Source organism: Molothrus ater, chromosome 6 (genome assembly GCF_012460135.2).
Source record: "Molothrus ater isolate BHLD 08-10-18 breed brown headed cowbird chromosome 6, BPBGC_Mater_1.1, whole genome shotgun sequence".
Taxonomy (NCBI): domain Eukaryota; kingdom Metazoa; phylum Chordata; class Aves; order Passeriformes; family Icteridae; genus Molothrus; species Molothrus ater.
The window spans coordinates 56110404-56126778 of NC_050483.2; the positions used below are offsets into that span (position 1 = coordinate 56110404).

A 16375-nucleotide genomic window follows, 5' to 3' on the forward strand; every position below is an offset into this window, starting at 1 on the left:
GAAGTGTTTGGATCATTCTCTCTGATACATGGTGTGATTTTTGGGACTGTCATGTGCATGCCCAGAAGTTGGACTCATTGATCCTTTTGGGTCCCTTCCCACTCAGGATATTCTATGTTCCAGCTGACACTGCTCAAGCTCAGGGGTCACAAGGTGTGCCTGGGTCCAGCCTGTTTGAACAGAGGCTCCAATCTCTGTCTGGGGCCAAGGGGCCTTGGGGGAGCCTTGAAGGAAGGAAACCCAGAGGAAAGCTGTGATCAGTCAGCCTCATGTGGCATCAGAAGAAGCTGTTTTACCTCCTTTGCCAGCTTCACTCCATGCTCATAGGTGAGTGGTTTCTCCTTCATGTAAAGCAGCCGCGCCAAAGTTTTGGGATCATCCCGGAGATCAATCTAGGGCAAAATACACAAAATCTGGGCTGTGATTCTTGAGGCAGAGACTCATGGCTTTACATCAGGGCAGCTGTATCACTCCTCGACTCAGGTGATACTTCAGAAATTAATTGCACATTTACTTACTTTTTTTTTTTTTTCCAGTTTACCATGAATTAAGCTCTCCTTTGCAGGTTGTGGGGCCACAGCTCAGATGGGTGTGGTACAGGAAAGAACCCCACTGGTGGGGGAAGCTCCTGCAACCCTGCACTGCATCACCCAAACCCCACCCTGACAGGCCAGACTGGCACAGCTCAGTCTGGCTTGAAACAAAATCCTTTGTTTCCACAGAAAACATCAAAGTGAAGTATTCTGACATTTAAAAACTGTCCATTTTCAGACTGTGTGATTCAAAGGATAATGCTTTTGTTTTTAAATGGGTGTTTTAGATTATTCCAGTGTAGAAAACAAAGCCAGTGTTTGAATTATTTGCCTTTCCTGTGGCATGAAGACTTTGGTTTTGACCAGCATTTGATTTGTTTCTCTAATTTGACTTAGGTTACTGTCCAGTGCTCTGACATTTTCCATGTGGTTGAATCTCTACCCTCACAGTCTCTATCCACTCTGTGTCTTGGTAATGAACCTATATTTAAGGCATTTTTATTTGATTGACAGATTAATAGATTTTAAGGCCAAAATGAAGGGGTTTGATCATTCAGTCTGACAATCACTGTAACACAAGCAGGATGGTGAGTCACCAGTTGTAATGTTGATACAAAAGCATGAAGGGAGGCTACTTCCTTCCCATGTCATTTGGCTGATTACTCCCATTCTTAAAATTTAGTTTGAAGTTTAGCTTCTGCTTCTAGCCACAAACTTTGATTTTTTTTTTCTCCTCATCAGAGACCTGTACGAAAACTTTTCTCTCTATAGGTATTTATGACACATAAATAATTAATATACATTTGAATAAAAAGATGAGATGAGCGTTGCCAGTCTGGACACCTGCACATTGGATTCCTTTCCTAGTCCCTGAAATTTCCTCTAATGGGAAAATCTGGCTGAATTTCCTATGAGTTAAATAGGAAACCTTTCCAGATGCTCAGGAGAGGCTTTACCTGTGTTCCTATGAGGACATAAGGCACGTTGGGCATGCAGACTTTCAGCTCAGGCACCCACTCCTCCTGCACGTTGTGGTAGGAGGCAGGATTCACCACGGAGAAGCAGATCAGGAACACATCTGTGTTGGGGTAGGACAGGGGTCTCAGCTGGTTGTAGTCCTCCTGCCAGGGGACAACAGCAAGAGTGTCACAAGGGAGGGGATGGCTGCAAGGAGGGCTGTCATGTTGGGTTTGATGGAGTGGTCAGCACTGTCCAAACTCATTCACACTTCCCAAGCTCCAGGTGGCTGCTGGAGGAAGGGGGAACCACCCCTCAGAGGACAAGGGTGCTGATTTATCAGCATTTTACCAAAAAGAGCTGAAAGATGTGCCATCTCTGGGAAGTGTTCAAAGTTGGATGGGGCTGTGAGCAAGCTGGTCTAGTGAAAAGTGTCCCTATCCCTGCTGGGGTGGGTGTGTGTGTGTGTGTGTGAAATTGATAATTTTGAAGGTTCCTTCCACCTCAATCATCCTGTGATTGTGTGAACAAGTCTTGTTTCTGTTATCTGTGGTGATGGTGGTGCAGAAGGTGATGCTGAACAGTCCTGCACAGTGCACAGCAGTGTGCCAGCCAGCAGAAGATGTCCTGAAATCAGAAAGCAGATAAAATCCAGCCTGCAGTACCTGGGTACTCACTGTGGGTGATTTAGTGTTTCCACAGGCCATGGATGATGGAAGGAGATGTTTTCTCCATAGTGGTGAAGAGGGTGAATTTTCAGACACTTGAATCACAGCTGTGCTATGTCATGAGCTGGCTTTGATAGCTGAGTTTCAGGGAAGAATTTAGGTCTGTTTTCAGGCTTGAGAAGCTGAGAGCAAGCAGAGGTTTTGCAAGCAATATGAAAGGGATAGCCTGGCTCTTTCTGACAGTGGGAGCATTTGTAGCTGTGTCTGGTGGGTACTGTTCAATGAAACCTCCTAAAAAACTTCAGTGCAATGAAACAGATGCTTTTTAGAGAGGATACATCTGCTCCAAAGGCTTTTTTAGGGGTTTCAGAATTAACAAAAGGGAAAGGAACACAAAGTTGGAGTGTGGGAAACAATAATACATGCTGCTGTCAAGCCTGACTGCAATGTAGATCTGCAGTTTATGGTTTCTGCATTCTGGACAAGTCTCAAATCTCTGCAGTCTGGTTGCTTTTGGTTATAACTGTGTGAAAACTCATCTGGTGTGATTTGCTTTGCAGATACAGACTAGTTAATAACAGAAAATAAGGTTAATAAAAGGGGGAAAAAAGACACCTGGGTGCTGCTTCTCAGACTCGAGAACATTTATTTTAGGCAGGGAAAACCCACATTAGGGGCAGGAACAATGCAGGCTGCTGCCTGTCCTGCAGGAGAAGGTGATGCAGGACTGGATCAGTGTGTGTCAGAATAGATGATGTTTTAGTGCAGCCTTACTTCTGCCTTGCTTTGATTGGGTCAGCTAATGAGAGGACTTAATTGTGAGACTGGCAAATCACCTTTCTGAAGTCTCTTTTTCACTGACTATACAGTAATAAATTGACCCAGACTCCTTCTGGATCAACTCTACTTTCCAAAATATACCAATGAATTACTCAAAACCAGTTTGCACCAACTGTTTCTAAAAAAATCCTCAAAAGTTTAATTATTTATTCTGAAAGGAAGCATGAGCCCAAATTTAGCTCTGTGTCAGGAAAGAAAAGTTTAAAAAAGCATCCTGAAACACAAACAAAATATTTTGTTTTGTCTAACTGGATGTTTATTGTCCCAAACCCACTTTGACAGGAAGAATAAATTCTCATTTACTACCACCAGCCCTCACAGCCACAGTATTTGGGGTAAAAGCAGAGTATTTTTCAAGTGGCATAACTGTGTCTTTACAGTGGCACAGAAAGATCTGAAGAAGGATTTACAGGAGGAGGTGTTTGGATGTATCACCTCCCAAGAAAGTGTATTAGGAATTGAAGTGGATTCAAGGAATTGCAGGAAAAAAAAGCGCCAAAACCCCTCAGAGATGCTTGTGGGTTGTGGGTTTGTGCACCAGTGATGCAGCTCATGAAGAAGCAAAGTCAGTGACAGGAGATTTATCCAAGGCTCTGGAGGTGGCAGCCAGCTCCCAGCAGAGGTTAATAGAGACGAAGTGGATGCCAAGCTGATGGCATCAGAGGAGAAATTGCATTGTAGAGACAGTTTAATGTGGATGCTGTGGGTTAGGAAAGCCTGGCCTGATTATGGGACATTGTTTGAAGCCAGAACATTAAACCTGAGGTTGATTGTGGCGCAGCCACCGCGGGCTGATACCGGCAAAGAGCTTTCCTGTGCTTTTGGTTTAGCTCCTGAACCAGCCACGTGGTGGCAGCAAGCCTCAAGGAATCCTCATCCAGGAGTTTTGGGAAGAAATTGGCTAAATATAGCCATTTTCAATATTCCAGACGTGCATATTTAGAGGGGCTGGGACTTACTGTACCATTAAAACTACAGATTAAAACCATGAGTGCTCTGCTTGGCTGTGACAGCTCCAGGAGCCTGCATTTAATTTCATTTTCCTTGTTCCTTCCGAGTCCCTAGAAGATCCTTTTTCAGGAAGAGCATTCCTGATTTGAGCTATCAGCACAGAGCATTATGTAAGTTGTAAGCAGGACAGCCATGCATCTCATAGCTGAGGCCTCACCTCCCATCAGGGCACATGGGATTTTTCACAGACAGGTTAAAATACAAACATCATGGATAAGAGTTGATCTGGGCTCCTGTACACGAACAGGATCCTCCAGACCACATCAGACAAGGACCCCTTCTCTGTACCTGCTCTCCAGGAGAAGGCCTGATAGCTTTGCAACAAATAAAATTAAAATGAAATGAAATGAAATGAAATAAAATAAAATAAAATAAAATAAAATAAAATAAAATAAAATAAAATAAAATAAAATAAAATAAAATAAAATAAAATAAAATAAAATAAAATAAAATAAAACCTTGCCATGGACCTTTAGGAAAGACAGCCCTACTGGGTAATTTCTCCTTCAGAGATGGTCAATCTCACAAATAATGTAAAAAAGGGACTGGAGGTTTCCATGGGTATGGGGCCCATGCAGGGAGGGGTGCTGTAGCAAGTGACAGTAATGTTTGGGAAGAGACTCGAGTCCTTGTGGGCTTGAGCTGTGGCTGATCAACAATTTATTTTTATTAATTTATTTAGTTTCCCAGCTCATGCTTGCATCGTGCTGCCTGCTATTTAGGGAGCTCGAGGCTTCCCAGTTAACATTGCCTGGCCACTGGTTTGGTCTGGAAATGCCAGTGCCAGACCTGGCCCTGCTGAGTTATTTGCCTGTGACTTGTCAGAGCCAAGATCAGTTGGTGCTCCTCCCTCCCCTCCACCTTGGCCATCAGCTCAACAGTGTTTGGACCCCAAAAATGCAGCAGAATTGGCTTTTTTTTTGTTTTTATGTTGTTGCTGTGCTGATCTCTTGTACACTCTGCTAAAGCATTTTGCACCTGAGTCCAGCCCCGCAAAAAGACCACAGTTTTTCCTCCTAGGACCATTTGTGCCAGGGATAGAGAAAGCCAGATACCTCAAATCTGGGGTCTCTGCCAGCTCTCCCTTCAGGCTGACAGAGGGTCCTGCTGCAGGAGTACATTTTTCAATTGTTATTTCATTAGCATATGTTTTATAGCATCACAGTGTCAAGGGCTATTTCTGGCTATGATTTCACACTGATGATGCCTTTGGAAAGCCACACAGCCCAAGGAGAAGGAGGGAGGAAACAACCCAGATGATCTGTTGTTATAACTGGAGCATGTGGGAAGCATCATCCCTCCAGCCTCCACGGGGACAATCCAGTCATGAAGGGCTGATTCACACTCTGGGCTCTGCCTGGAGAGCCACGTCCTCTGGAGCAGGGTCTGGAAGGGACCTGGGCTTGGTGAGCTACAGAAAGGGTTTGGAGGCAGGTGGTGAACTGTCTAGTTTGAAGCAAAATGCTGAAGAATGGATGGAGGGGTGAGGCTTGTCAAAGAGACAGCTGAGTGTTCCTTCTGGCTCAGGAGGACAAATGAGAGGAGGTGTTGCTGCAGAAATGGGTGGCAGGTGGAACTGTCAGCCCTACAAAACAAGTAGGAATATTAAGGCAAGGGGTGAAAACTGACTGGGAACTGAATATAACTCCAGTCTGGCTTGCAAAGGCTTGCAGGGCTGATGGATCATGGCACAGGCTCTGAGCTCAGAGTTTCTGAACACAGAATAAAAGACTGAACAGGATGTGGACATGGGGCAAGGGCTTGGGTCATATTTTGGGATTGGCTTTTGGATCATCAGTTTTCACCATGTGGATAGGAAAGATGTGTGGTCTGTAAGGGCCACCAAAGCAGCTAAGACTGGTGCTGCCTACAGAAACATGATAAGAATAAAACTAAAGAAAGTGAAATCCAAAGCATCAAAGCCCCAGTTCTGCTGAGTGCAGGTTTTTCTGGAAGTGACAGTCTGTTCTGGTGTGGGTTTTTTGATCTTTCTGCAGAGTGCTGCAAAGTATGTTCTGCCTGAAGTGGCCTTTTGCAGACAGCAGGGTCTCCTTCTGCACTGTTTGTACCTTTCATAGCAGTCAGTCATGGCCAAAACCAAGAAGAGCTCCTGGTGGAAGCAAAGCCCTGCATCCAGGGCTGCTGGAACCCAGAGGGAGTGAAGCAAGTTCCCAAATCTGCTTTCTCTCCTGCTGGCTTCAGTGTCAGCTGCGACTGGAGGAGCTGGTGGATGTGGGTTACAACATTCCCAGTCTGTGAGGAACCTGGGGCCTCCTCCCTCTGCTCTCAGCAGATGATTTTTTGCAAGGTTTCTGTGCAGGCTATGTCCCTTTCTTTATTTCGTCACTCGCCGGCATTTGGAGTCAGGAGAGGGAAATTTCACCACAAAAAATGTGTTGCTCCCTGTACTTTCCTCTGCCTTTCTGCTGGCAGAGCAAAGCAGTGAGAAATAATTTCTTCTCCTCTCCAGGGGGTGAAATTATTCTGCAAGCTTTGAGTGCAATCACACCATAGCAGAGTGTGGTCAGTGGAAAGAGCAGAAGAATTCTAAATGCAAGTAAGCATGGGAAACAGACTCTCTAGTAATGGACACCTTGTCCTGGGAGAGAATGTTGGCATGTTGGGATGGATGGAAATCTGGCTGGGTTACCACTTGGAAAGTAAACAGCTGGTTACTGATAGACTGGTGCTGAATTACACCAGTTTTCTGATCTTGAAAAAGGGAATTATTCTATCTTCAATGCCACCATGTGGTAAAGGGAAGAAAACACTGACTACATAAAGCATGGTATTTGCAGTAGGAGGTGGATATATGGGGGGTTGCACAGCCTCATCAAACTTTACTTTTTTTTGATTAGGCAAAACACAATCTTAGGGATGAATGTATCTGTGTGTGTTTTACTGCTGAAACAGAATGAAAACAAAAGGGAGAAGGTCAGCAGTTCAACCATTACAACTCAAACGTGATTGTTATTATTTGTGAAAAAACCCCAGCAAACTCCACAAACATCATGAACAACAAACCCCAGTGTATGATAGTAAGAAACAAACCATGGGGAAGGAAAATGATAAATGTTTTGCAGTCCTTTACCTGCCCTGCAGTGTCATAAAGCCCCAGCAAGTGTTGTTGTCCTCCCACAGTCACGGTTACTGGAAGAGAGAAACAAGAAATGTTATTTATGCACAGGCCAGTGGCCTCATTTTGATGTGTTTTAATGCCAAAATGCCAACAGACACATTAGCAGGTGTCCTCCACTGGGCATCCTGAGCCCAGCACATCCATCCAACCCAAACTGAATCACAACAAAAGCAAATCCTTTATGCCAAGATCTCATTTCTGTACAAACAGCCAAGGGTGATGAGCTGCACACACTGCTGCCATCAGGGTCCAGAGACAGAGGGACATTTGCCTGCCTCTGCAGCCACCAACTGAAAATCCTGGACTTGAAAGCACAGGATTCCTGCCTCCCCACCATGGGCATTGGGGTGGGTTGGTCATGGATCATTGGGAGGGTTTTTTATTATTTTATTTCTTCCAGGCTGTGGAATGATGAACCATTCAGCAGTGGCTGGTGTTTGGTGGGTCTCACTGGAGGGGCAGCTGTCCTGGCCTGTGCCATCACAGGTAAAGTGGCAGTGTTAGTACCTGGGGTGATGTGGTGGATGATTTGAAGGACAGGAATATTTGAATATTGAATGTTTTCAGGGATGTTGACCACATTCTGTGGCAAATGAAGGAAAGCTTAGTTTGTTGATCACATCCAGCATATTTACTCCTTTAGCAGAAATCACGTTGAACTTCATTTTGAGCCCATCGAAAAATTTTGACATTGATAAAAATGCTTTCTCATTGCCTTTGGATGAACCCCATATTAGCTGATTCCTGTAACCAGTGTTATTTCTTATAAAGGATATGATCTGGGTTAATGACATTTAGTTAACCAGTTAATCTGCTTAAATCATTACTACTCAACTTGAAAGAAAGGGGGGCAATCCAGTTCCACCCATTAGTCAACAGGAAGCCTTCAAACATTTTTCAGGAAGGTTGCTTAAAATAATTATATTGTTGCAGCATATGGACTATTAATTTTTTTAAACATGAGGACAAGTGGCAGAGCGTAGGAATGAACATAAAGCTTTGTCAGGAATGGGGGAAGAGGCTCAGACTGGTGCCTATCAGGTGATCACAACTTGCAATTAATGAGAGCTGGGAATGAGTAATAGTTATTTTGGACAATAAAAAAAAAGAGGCTTGAAAACATCATGCAGTATCTTGCTGATTTTTTTGTTTGTTTGGTGATAAAATTTGTAGTAGAAAAGCAGCTACAAATTTATGGAATTTAATAGCTCCTGCACTGGGGAACAATGTCCTGTTTGAAATCTCTTGGACTGAAAGTCTCTGCCAGTGTGACTGGACAGGCAGACTGTTCAGCAGCTTTATTTGCTTGCAGAGACACAGTAGTGTTGTCAGCACATAAAGGGAGCAAACCTGACATCCTGGAAGTACAAAGGCTCAGTGAGGACCAGACTTGCTGATGAGAGCAGGATGGGCTGCACTCACCCACTGCTGGGGCTGCCTTGGGGTGTGCACTGAAGAGGACGTGGAGAAGGGGAGGGAGCTCCCTCTCCTCATCTCAGCTCTGCACTATGCAGCTCCCGGGGAACTCATGGACACTGGCCATGGATGCCCACGGGTGGAAGAGCTTGGGGAGAAGCACAAGAGTGGGGACATGGGCACCAACACAGACAGGAGACAGTCCAGATGCCCCATCCTCTTCCTCCAACCTGACTTGAATGAAATAATTTAAAATAATCCTCCCTGGTGCCGTGGCTTTCAGCTTGTGGTGTAGGGAATCCCAGAATGCCCAGCAGAGCTATGAACTGTGTAAGTTACTGGCAACACTCCTGCTTTTCTTAGCTGCCTTCTCAGAAGCAGTGGGGGTTACAGGTGTCAGCACAGCTCACCGGAGGCAGCGGGAAATTTGCCTTTTTTCCCCCCACTTGCAACCTTGGCAAGCCTCCAATCCACCCTTGTGCCAAGAAATGCAGGAGCCAGACCTGCTCTGGAGGTTTTACTCTGCTCAAGGACCAGCTGTGAAGATGTACCCTTCAGCTGAAGGCAATTTTCCAGCTGCAGTGCACAGCTGGCCATGGTGGTGTCTGGGAGGACACAGGGTCTCTAGGGCTGCAAAGAGCAGTTGCACTGTCAGTCCTTGGTGGAATGTGCAGGGAGCCTGCAGAGCTCCTCCAGAGCAGGATGCTCTTAGGACAGCTGTGAGGCACATGGAGATGCAGATTGTGACCCTGTTCACAGGGGTCTTAGGACTTGACAAGGATCTGACTCCATGTTTCAGAAGGCTGATTTATTATTTTATGATATATATTATATTAAAACTATACTAAAAGAATAGAAGAAAGGGTTTCATCAGAAGGCTGGCTAAGAATAGAATAGGAAAGAATGATAACAAAGGCTTGTGACTTGGACTCTCTGTCCAAGCCAGCTGGTTGTGTTTGGCCATTAATTAGAAACTACCAACATGGGCCAATCACAGATGCACCTGTTGCATTCCACAGCAGCAGATAACCATTGTTCACATTTTGTTCCTGAGGCCTCTCAGCTTCTCAGGAGGAAAAATCCTAAGGAAAGGATTTTTCATAAAAGATGTCAGTGACAGTGCAGATCAGCTTGAATCTGAAGAGCCATGTGCCACCCATCAGTGCTGACAGGGTTATCCAGCTCTGCCTCTCCTGCTGGCTCACCCAGAGCACAGCCAGACTGGGTTGGATGCTGCTTGCAAAGACGTCTTTAGTGCTTAAAAACCTTAAAAGCTGCACTGAAATTTACTCTGCTGTGAAGCTTTGCTGGCCCATCTCTTTCTTGGTGGCATCTGACTGAGAGAGCTGCACTGGCAAAAAGCCCTGGTGCAGATACAAATTGCTGCTGTGTTCCAGTAATTAATATGGTTTGGAGATAAGCTGTTTGGCTAGAGGATCAGTCCACCTCGAGTGTGCTGTGCTCTGCCAGAAGGATTTAACTCCTAGACTCTTATCTGTGCTTTGTGGTCCATGAAGTCACGGTGGATGTTTTGCAGCAGGTCTGTGGAGCCACACACTGAGCAGTGATTGATGGCTTGTGCAGTTCAGTTTGGCTCCTGGTCACCTCTGGGAAATGCTGAGGGGGAAGAAAGAGATTGGTGGTGTCCTACCATTACTCTTCCCCCACACAAGGGATAAGAATTGCAAGGGCTCTTGGAAAAATACATCCTGAGTCTACCCAGCTTGCATATCACATTTAATTCTGCTTCTACATCTTGCCCCTTATGCGTCCTGCTGTGAATTTCTGCATGGCACCAGTCCTATATTTTTACTTTTTCTCTCTTTCTTTTTCTCTCTTCTTTTTCTCTCTTTCTCTTCTTTTTACTTTCCCCCCCTTTTTTTCCCCTCCCCCACTTTTTCTTTTGCCCATCAATCTTTATATTTTCTTTCTTCTTGTCTATTGTTCTAGCCTGTCTCAGCATCAGAGGATATTCTTCCTGCCCCTATCACCTCTGAATTTGCAGCTACCACCCCAGCAAAGCTGCCTTGTTGGCTAAAGCTTCAGTGTTGTCTTTGGATTGCTGGCTCTGAATGCAGTGGGGACCAAATGACTCACACTGGCAAATCAAATGGTCCCTGGCTCTTGAAACAGTGATGTCCAGGTTAATGTATTGGTGCTAAAATTTCCACCACACTTTCAAGCAGGCAAAACAGATGTGAAAATAAATGCCTTTTGCCTGTGAAATAAATGGCTTTTGCCTGTGAAAACTTCATGGTGTTTTTATACCACGAGTTTATCAGTCTGCCTCTGTCAGGCAAAAGTCTATTCAGAGTATCCACTTGGTGGCTCATATTTATGAGCTGAGATTGCCCTGCTAGATTTGTAGGACTTACTTTTGGCTTTATTTCAGTTTACTCTTACTTACCCTGTTATTATCTTTTCCTGTTCTCTCCGTGGACAGGCCTATGGGAAGCCAATGAGGAATTCCTTCCCAGCCACTGGGGTAATGCAGGCTCCTTTATGGGATTGTGAACTCGACTTTATGAGCAGTCTTGGAGTAACAAGACAAATATGAACTCTCCTTGTCATTTACTGACTGTATTGATGTATTGATTAAGCACTGAAACGACCTGGACTTTAACACTGAGTGCAGTAGAGACTGCAGTAAAATGAGGCTGAATATTTGCACAGTCCTGGCCCTCCTTTCTCTCCAGTCTGGCTTGCACCAGATGATGCAGCAGGGCAGATGTTCCCCTCCCTTCTCTAGGTGGTTTTAACCAAGTGCAGAATGTGTAAAACACTGCTTTAAATGCGCTTTCTAGGTCATAAATTAGCTGGGTATTGCTTACTAGAGTTTGAATAACTGTTTTGGGTCACTTCCAAGGCTTTGTTGCAGGTCTGTGTGTCTGGGGTTCTGCTAATGAAACTCAACACAGAGCTTGACCACCACAGCAGAAGGACAAGGTGTAGATGGGAATATTGTGTGGAATGGACCTGGTGTGTGGACCATGAACAGGTCTGAGCTGGGAGCTCTGTTTTTAAATTTGTGCTTAGTTTGTGTTTCTGTTTTCAATTTTCATTGATGTTCTCAACACCCAGATTGCCCCAGATCCACCTGTCAGTGGCCAGTCTTTGCCAAATTCTTCTCCCATTGCACTTTGTTTGGGAACTTTTTGGGACTGAACTGCACCCGTGGAAGAGCCCTTCAGCCAGACAGCAGCAATGTTCACTGCACTGACAGGAATGGGACATAAATTGTCTGCTGAACTCTCAGAACATCTTCAGTTTGATTAATGGAGCAAAGCAACACATAAATCTCCGTATGACACCGAGCTAGGATGCAATATCTCAGCCTCACTTAGCTGTGGCACTGGAGAGTGGATTTGCACATCAGGGAGAATTTTTCCATGCCAGTGAGGAAGTGCTTGCAGAACCCAAAGACTGTGAAACCCCCAGCCAGAATATACACAGGAGCCAAGCAGTGTCTAATGTGACATCAGACAGGAAAAGTCATCTATTTATTCTAGTGCCTTCCTGCCAACAAATTAAGGTCCAGCTACTTCAGAGAAAGAAGCCAGGAGCCTGTGAGCAAGCAGGGATGGTAGCACCTGCCTGGGTGGAAAGGCTTTCTCATGGTTTTGGGCAAATTAGATTGCTTGAAGCCTCAAACTTTCACAAGGGCCATCTTCAGCCCTAGGCAGCAAGCTCAGTATTAACCTGTGCATTTGACTGTTCACTATGATTACACGTACCTGGTGCATGTTATTTAACACAGAATAATCAAAAAATGATAAAATGATTTGGGTTAAAGGGACCTTAAGGACAGTGTAGCTCCTAGCCCCCTGCCATGGCAGGGATATCTGGCACTAGACCAGGTTGCTCCATGCCCCATCCAGCCTGACCTTGAACACTCTCAGGATGGCCACCAGTACAAGAACAACTGCAGTTCTGGTTGACCTGCTGGCACTAGAAGTGCCCAAATCTGTTTCTTTTTCATCTGGGAAAAAGGATAAAACCAGAACATGGGCAAAAGGACAGATCTTGGTCAGCAAGTTCCTTCTAAGGCACCTTTCAGGGTAATTTCTGTGATGTGAAGTTCCTGATACAGTGAATGTGGTCTGTTCTCCAGCAGCTGATGTCCCTGGGGATACTGACTGTGTGTTTGCTCACTGGGTAATATTTTTCCTTCCTTCCTAAATGCACTTTTGTGAAATCTCTTGTAATGAACTGGGAATTCCCCTCCACTTTACAGATGTCTTCTGCTCTCTGGAGCTTACACCAGACAGGACAGGAGTGTTCTGGTAGGAGGGACAGGAGTGTTCCGGTAGGAGTTTGAAGAAGAATGATTTCAAAAGTCTGGTTTATAAATTGTCTTCTTTTTGTACTGCATAGCTCCTAAATAAGGGTCTCTGTGGCTGGAATTTGAGGATCCCTGTCCAGCTAGGCATTGAAACTCAAAAACACCTCAAAGGCATTTAGATCAAAGATATTCAGATCTTTAATTCCCTTTGGTTCCCATAATGGTCAGGCATCTAAGTAACTGAGCTGGAACTACATATCCCAGGCTTTAAGAATTAGGAGCTTTGAATATTCCATCAGAAAACAAAGTGAAGGTGGGCAGTGCATTTTTATAGCACCTTCTAAGTGCCTCACATACATTTCTGAATCCTGTTTTGGGTAATATTTTTCTTCAGAATATCTTTCTTTGGCTAATTCAGGTGGAGAAAATAAAACCTAGAGATTAGGTTTTACATACAATGCTATGATTTTTTTGGGTCACTGTCTGGGAAACAATTTCTGTTGCTGTGGGCCACCCTTCAGAAGAGGTTGCACTGCTGCAACTGAAGCTGGGAATGCTCTGGAAACTGCAAATCGAGGCCCTGGGGATGCTACAGTCCATCAGCCACCAAAGGAAGACAGTCAAAAAAAAAAGAGTAAAAAGACCTTAAGGACAGACATGCAGGCCAATCCATGGCAATCAGCCCAGCTGAGCCCTGTGACTGGTTCCCACTTTAGCCAGAAGCCTCACTTGCAGTGCTGCCCTTGGAAATATCCCTTTTTGCTTTGGCTGAAAGGCAATCCTGCAATATTTTGTACCCAGGGCAGGTAAGAGCTGGTGTTACAGGACCCTTGGCTCAACAAGGGTCCGTGGCTCCAGCCTGGGCCTTTCTTCACTTCCATGCATAAGGGTCATCTCCAGGAGTTGGAGTGATTTGATACTCAAGGAATGTTCTCCCACTCCCTCCTTCATGACAAACAAGATTTGATTACAGCCAAATCAATGTTCTACCCCAAACTTTCCCTGCAGCTTAGCCACATTATTCTAAAAAGCAAATCAAAAGCATGCTATTTTACCCTGTAATTGGCCAAAATACCCCACTTTATATGTAAATTTTACTAAATGCTTTGAATTGCTCTTGGAATCATCTGCCACCAGTCACACACAGACCTCTGAGAGCCAATGTTTTCCAAAAGAAGGGCTCTGAGTAAACCTCACCATTCCCTGTCACCTCATCAATGGATGAGATCTATGTTCTGCTGAGCAAATACTTCTGCCCATCTGATATTTACAATATCTGAAAAACATTTCCAGTCTGCTCCCTGTGGTGGGAGCACAGAGAGGCCTCCAGGGCTGGGATTCAGCTGATTTCACTCCTGTAGCTCTTGGTCTAATGAGGTGGTGAGGAATTCACTGCTTTGTCTTTAGGCCACAGACATTTAGTGATTCTAAAGCCAGATAGGATTCATAGCATCATTTATTCTGCTCTAAATAGCTTATCTAGTGTCTTCCTACAAGGCATATTTTCTTGTTCTTGAATTATTCTTGCAGCTGTTTTCCAAATATTTTGTTGAGCAGTTGCTGTGTCCAGACAGTGTGGTCTAGCAATGGTTTCATTAATGATCTAGCCAGAGGTAACGTGACTTTCCTATGCCTACCTGTCACCCCGCAATGGCTCATCTAAAGCTCTCATTGGTTGATTATCCTCATTATTTAATGAGTCTTGCTGTGCTTTATTCCTTTCTTAAGGCTAAAGTCCAGTCATTCTTGGCTTTTGTATTTGCAAGTCTTTTTATTACATTCTTTTTTCACTCTGTGGCTGAGTGGAAAATCTGGAGACTGTAACTCCAACACCCACTGAAGGCATCTCACAAAAAGGGAGGGGAACAGCCACGCTCCTGCAGTGCTCCCAGAGCATGGAAGTCAACTATAAAGGTTTTTTGGAAGTCAACATTAAAGGCTTTGGGAAGTCTGGGGTTGTCTATGCAGTGACAAGCTTTTTCAAGAGAATGTTTCAGGTCAGAAAAATGATATCCAAAAACTTCTCAATGTTCTCTTTCCAGACATCTCCCCACTGCCTCTAGGGACTGCTCTTCACCCTGGGCTCTTCTCTCTAAGGGGCACCACCTCCCCTCTTCCTTGTCCATACAGGTTTGAAGATTCCAGTGGAATCAGTGGGAAAATGCCCAATCCTGACTCCTGCTGCAGCCTCCTTGGGGAAGGAGGCTGGCACCCAGTGACAGTTCCATTGTCCCCTTCTGCAATAATTGCAACAGATTCATGGAGATGGTGCCATCCTAGAGGAGGATTCACAACTTGAGCTGTGTGGTATTTTTGGAACCTGAGAGAAAAAAACAGTGCAGCTCTTCACAGCTGGGTATTTGCCACTCAGAGACAGCAAACAGAGGAGGTGTACCAGTCCACCAATCATTTTTAATCGAGCAGCTCTAATGAAATATTCTAAATCTTTCAAAATGCACTGAGAAGTCAGACTTCAGCACTGGCCAGCATACATGACATGGAACACAAAAGCAGTGGAGGTTGATTAGGAAAATGAAACAGAATGAATTTGGTCCAGAAATGGATGAAAGAGAATGGAAATTCCCAAAGCTTTCAGAACAAGCACGACACTACATCTTGAGCCAGCTTCTGCTCAGTCTGGGACATTACTTATTTATAGGCAGCATGAATGAAGTTGATTTATCGGAATCATCGACCTCATTGTTTGTAAAATCAGCACTGGAGGATTTCCCCTGTATCCCCATGAATTATTGCTGTGCTAATCAATCCTTGAACAAATTCAGCTCCACTGATAGCAGGGTCCAAGGAACCCTGGGGTCTCTGTTTGCAAGAGAACCGTGCCCAGTTTCTCCAGTAACACAGTGTGGAGGGAGCTCTTGGGACCTCAAGGTTGTGCAAAGCCCTGCTGGATGGAAAAGGCAAACATGATTACAGTCCTTGGGGAATTGAAGAGCAATTGACATTGTCTCCAAGAGGGTGTTTTGTTAGATTCCTGTTTGTCTTAAATGGAGGGCTGAGCACTGCCACAGGCTGGGAGGTGCTTCCTGAATGTTTCAGCTCCCTGTGCACCATCAGCTGTCCTCATGGAAGGAAGTTCTGCTCCTGAGTTAGAAACCAATAATAACTGCCAGATAAATGTAGTAAATTTGTGGGAAAATAGGGTCTGATGTGTGAATTTCAATGGTAATCTAATTGAAGGTCTTTTTGCTCTTTATTGAAAGTTACAGATCTAAATCCAGCCAAATGCTAGGCAGACTAACAACTGCAGCATTGAGCAATATAACTAGATAGAACCTGATCCTGTTCTCTAAAAAATGTGATTGTTCCTAAACAATGAGGAATATTGGATATTATCTTAATCCTGATGGAGGGGAAATGCCTTTTCTGAGACCATGTGATTGTCTGTGACATTGAGATGAATGAAAGAACAAAATTTTGGCTACAACTGTAATGTAAACCTATTCCAAAAGAAAAAAAAGGCAACACATAGATTTTTAAAATACTTTAAGCTCTACTAAGTATTTTTGAA

The 16375-nt window shown here is 44.5% G+C and overlaps 1 protein-coding gene across 1 annotated transcript in view; it reads right to left on the bottom strand.

The window, feature by feature from the left end:
* RHOJ (ras homolog family member J) overlaps positions 1-16375 on the bottom strand; it is a 61092-nt gene that overhangs the window by 8645 nt on the left and 36072 nt on the right. The window contains exons 2-4 of the mRNA XM_036384570.2: positions 7101-7159; positions 1490-1654; positions 297-392 (exon numbers count right to left, since the gene is read on the bottom strand). Of these exons, the coding sequence (XP_036240463.1) occupies positions 297-392; positions 1490-1654; positions 7101-7159 (320 nt within the window). The remainder of the gene's footprint in view (positions 1-296; positions 393-1489; positions 1655-7100; positions 7160-16375) is intronic.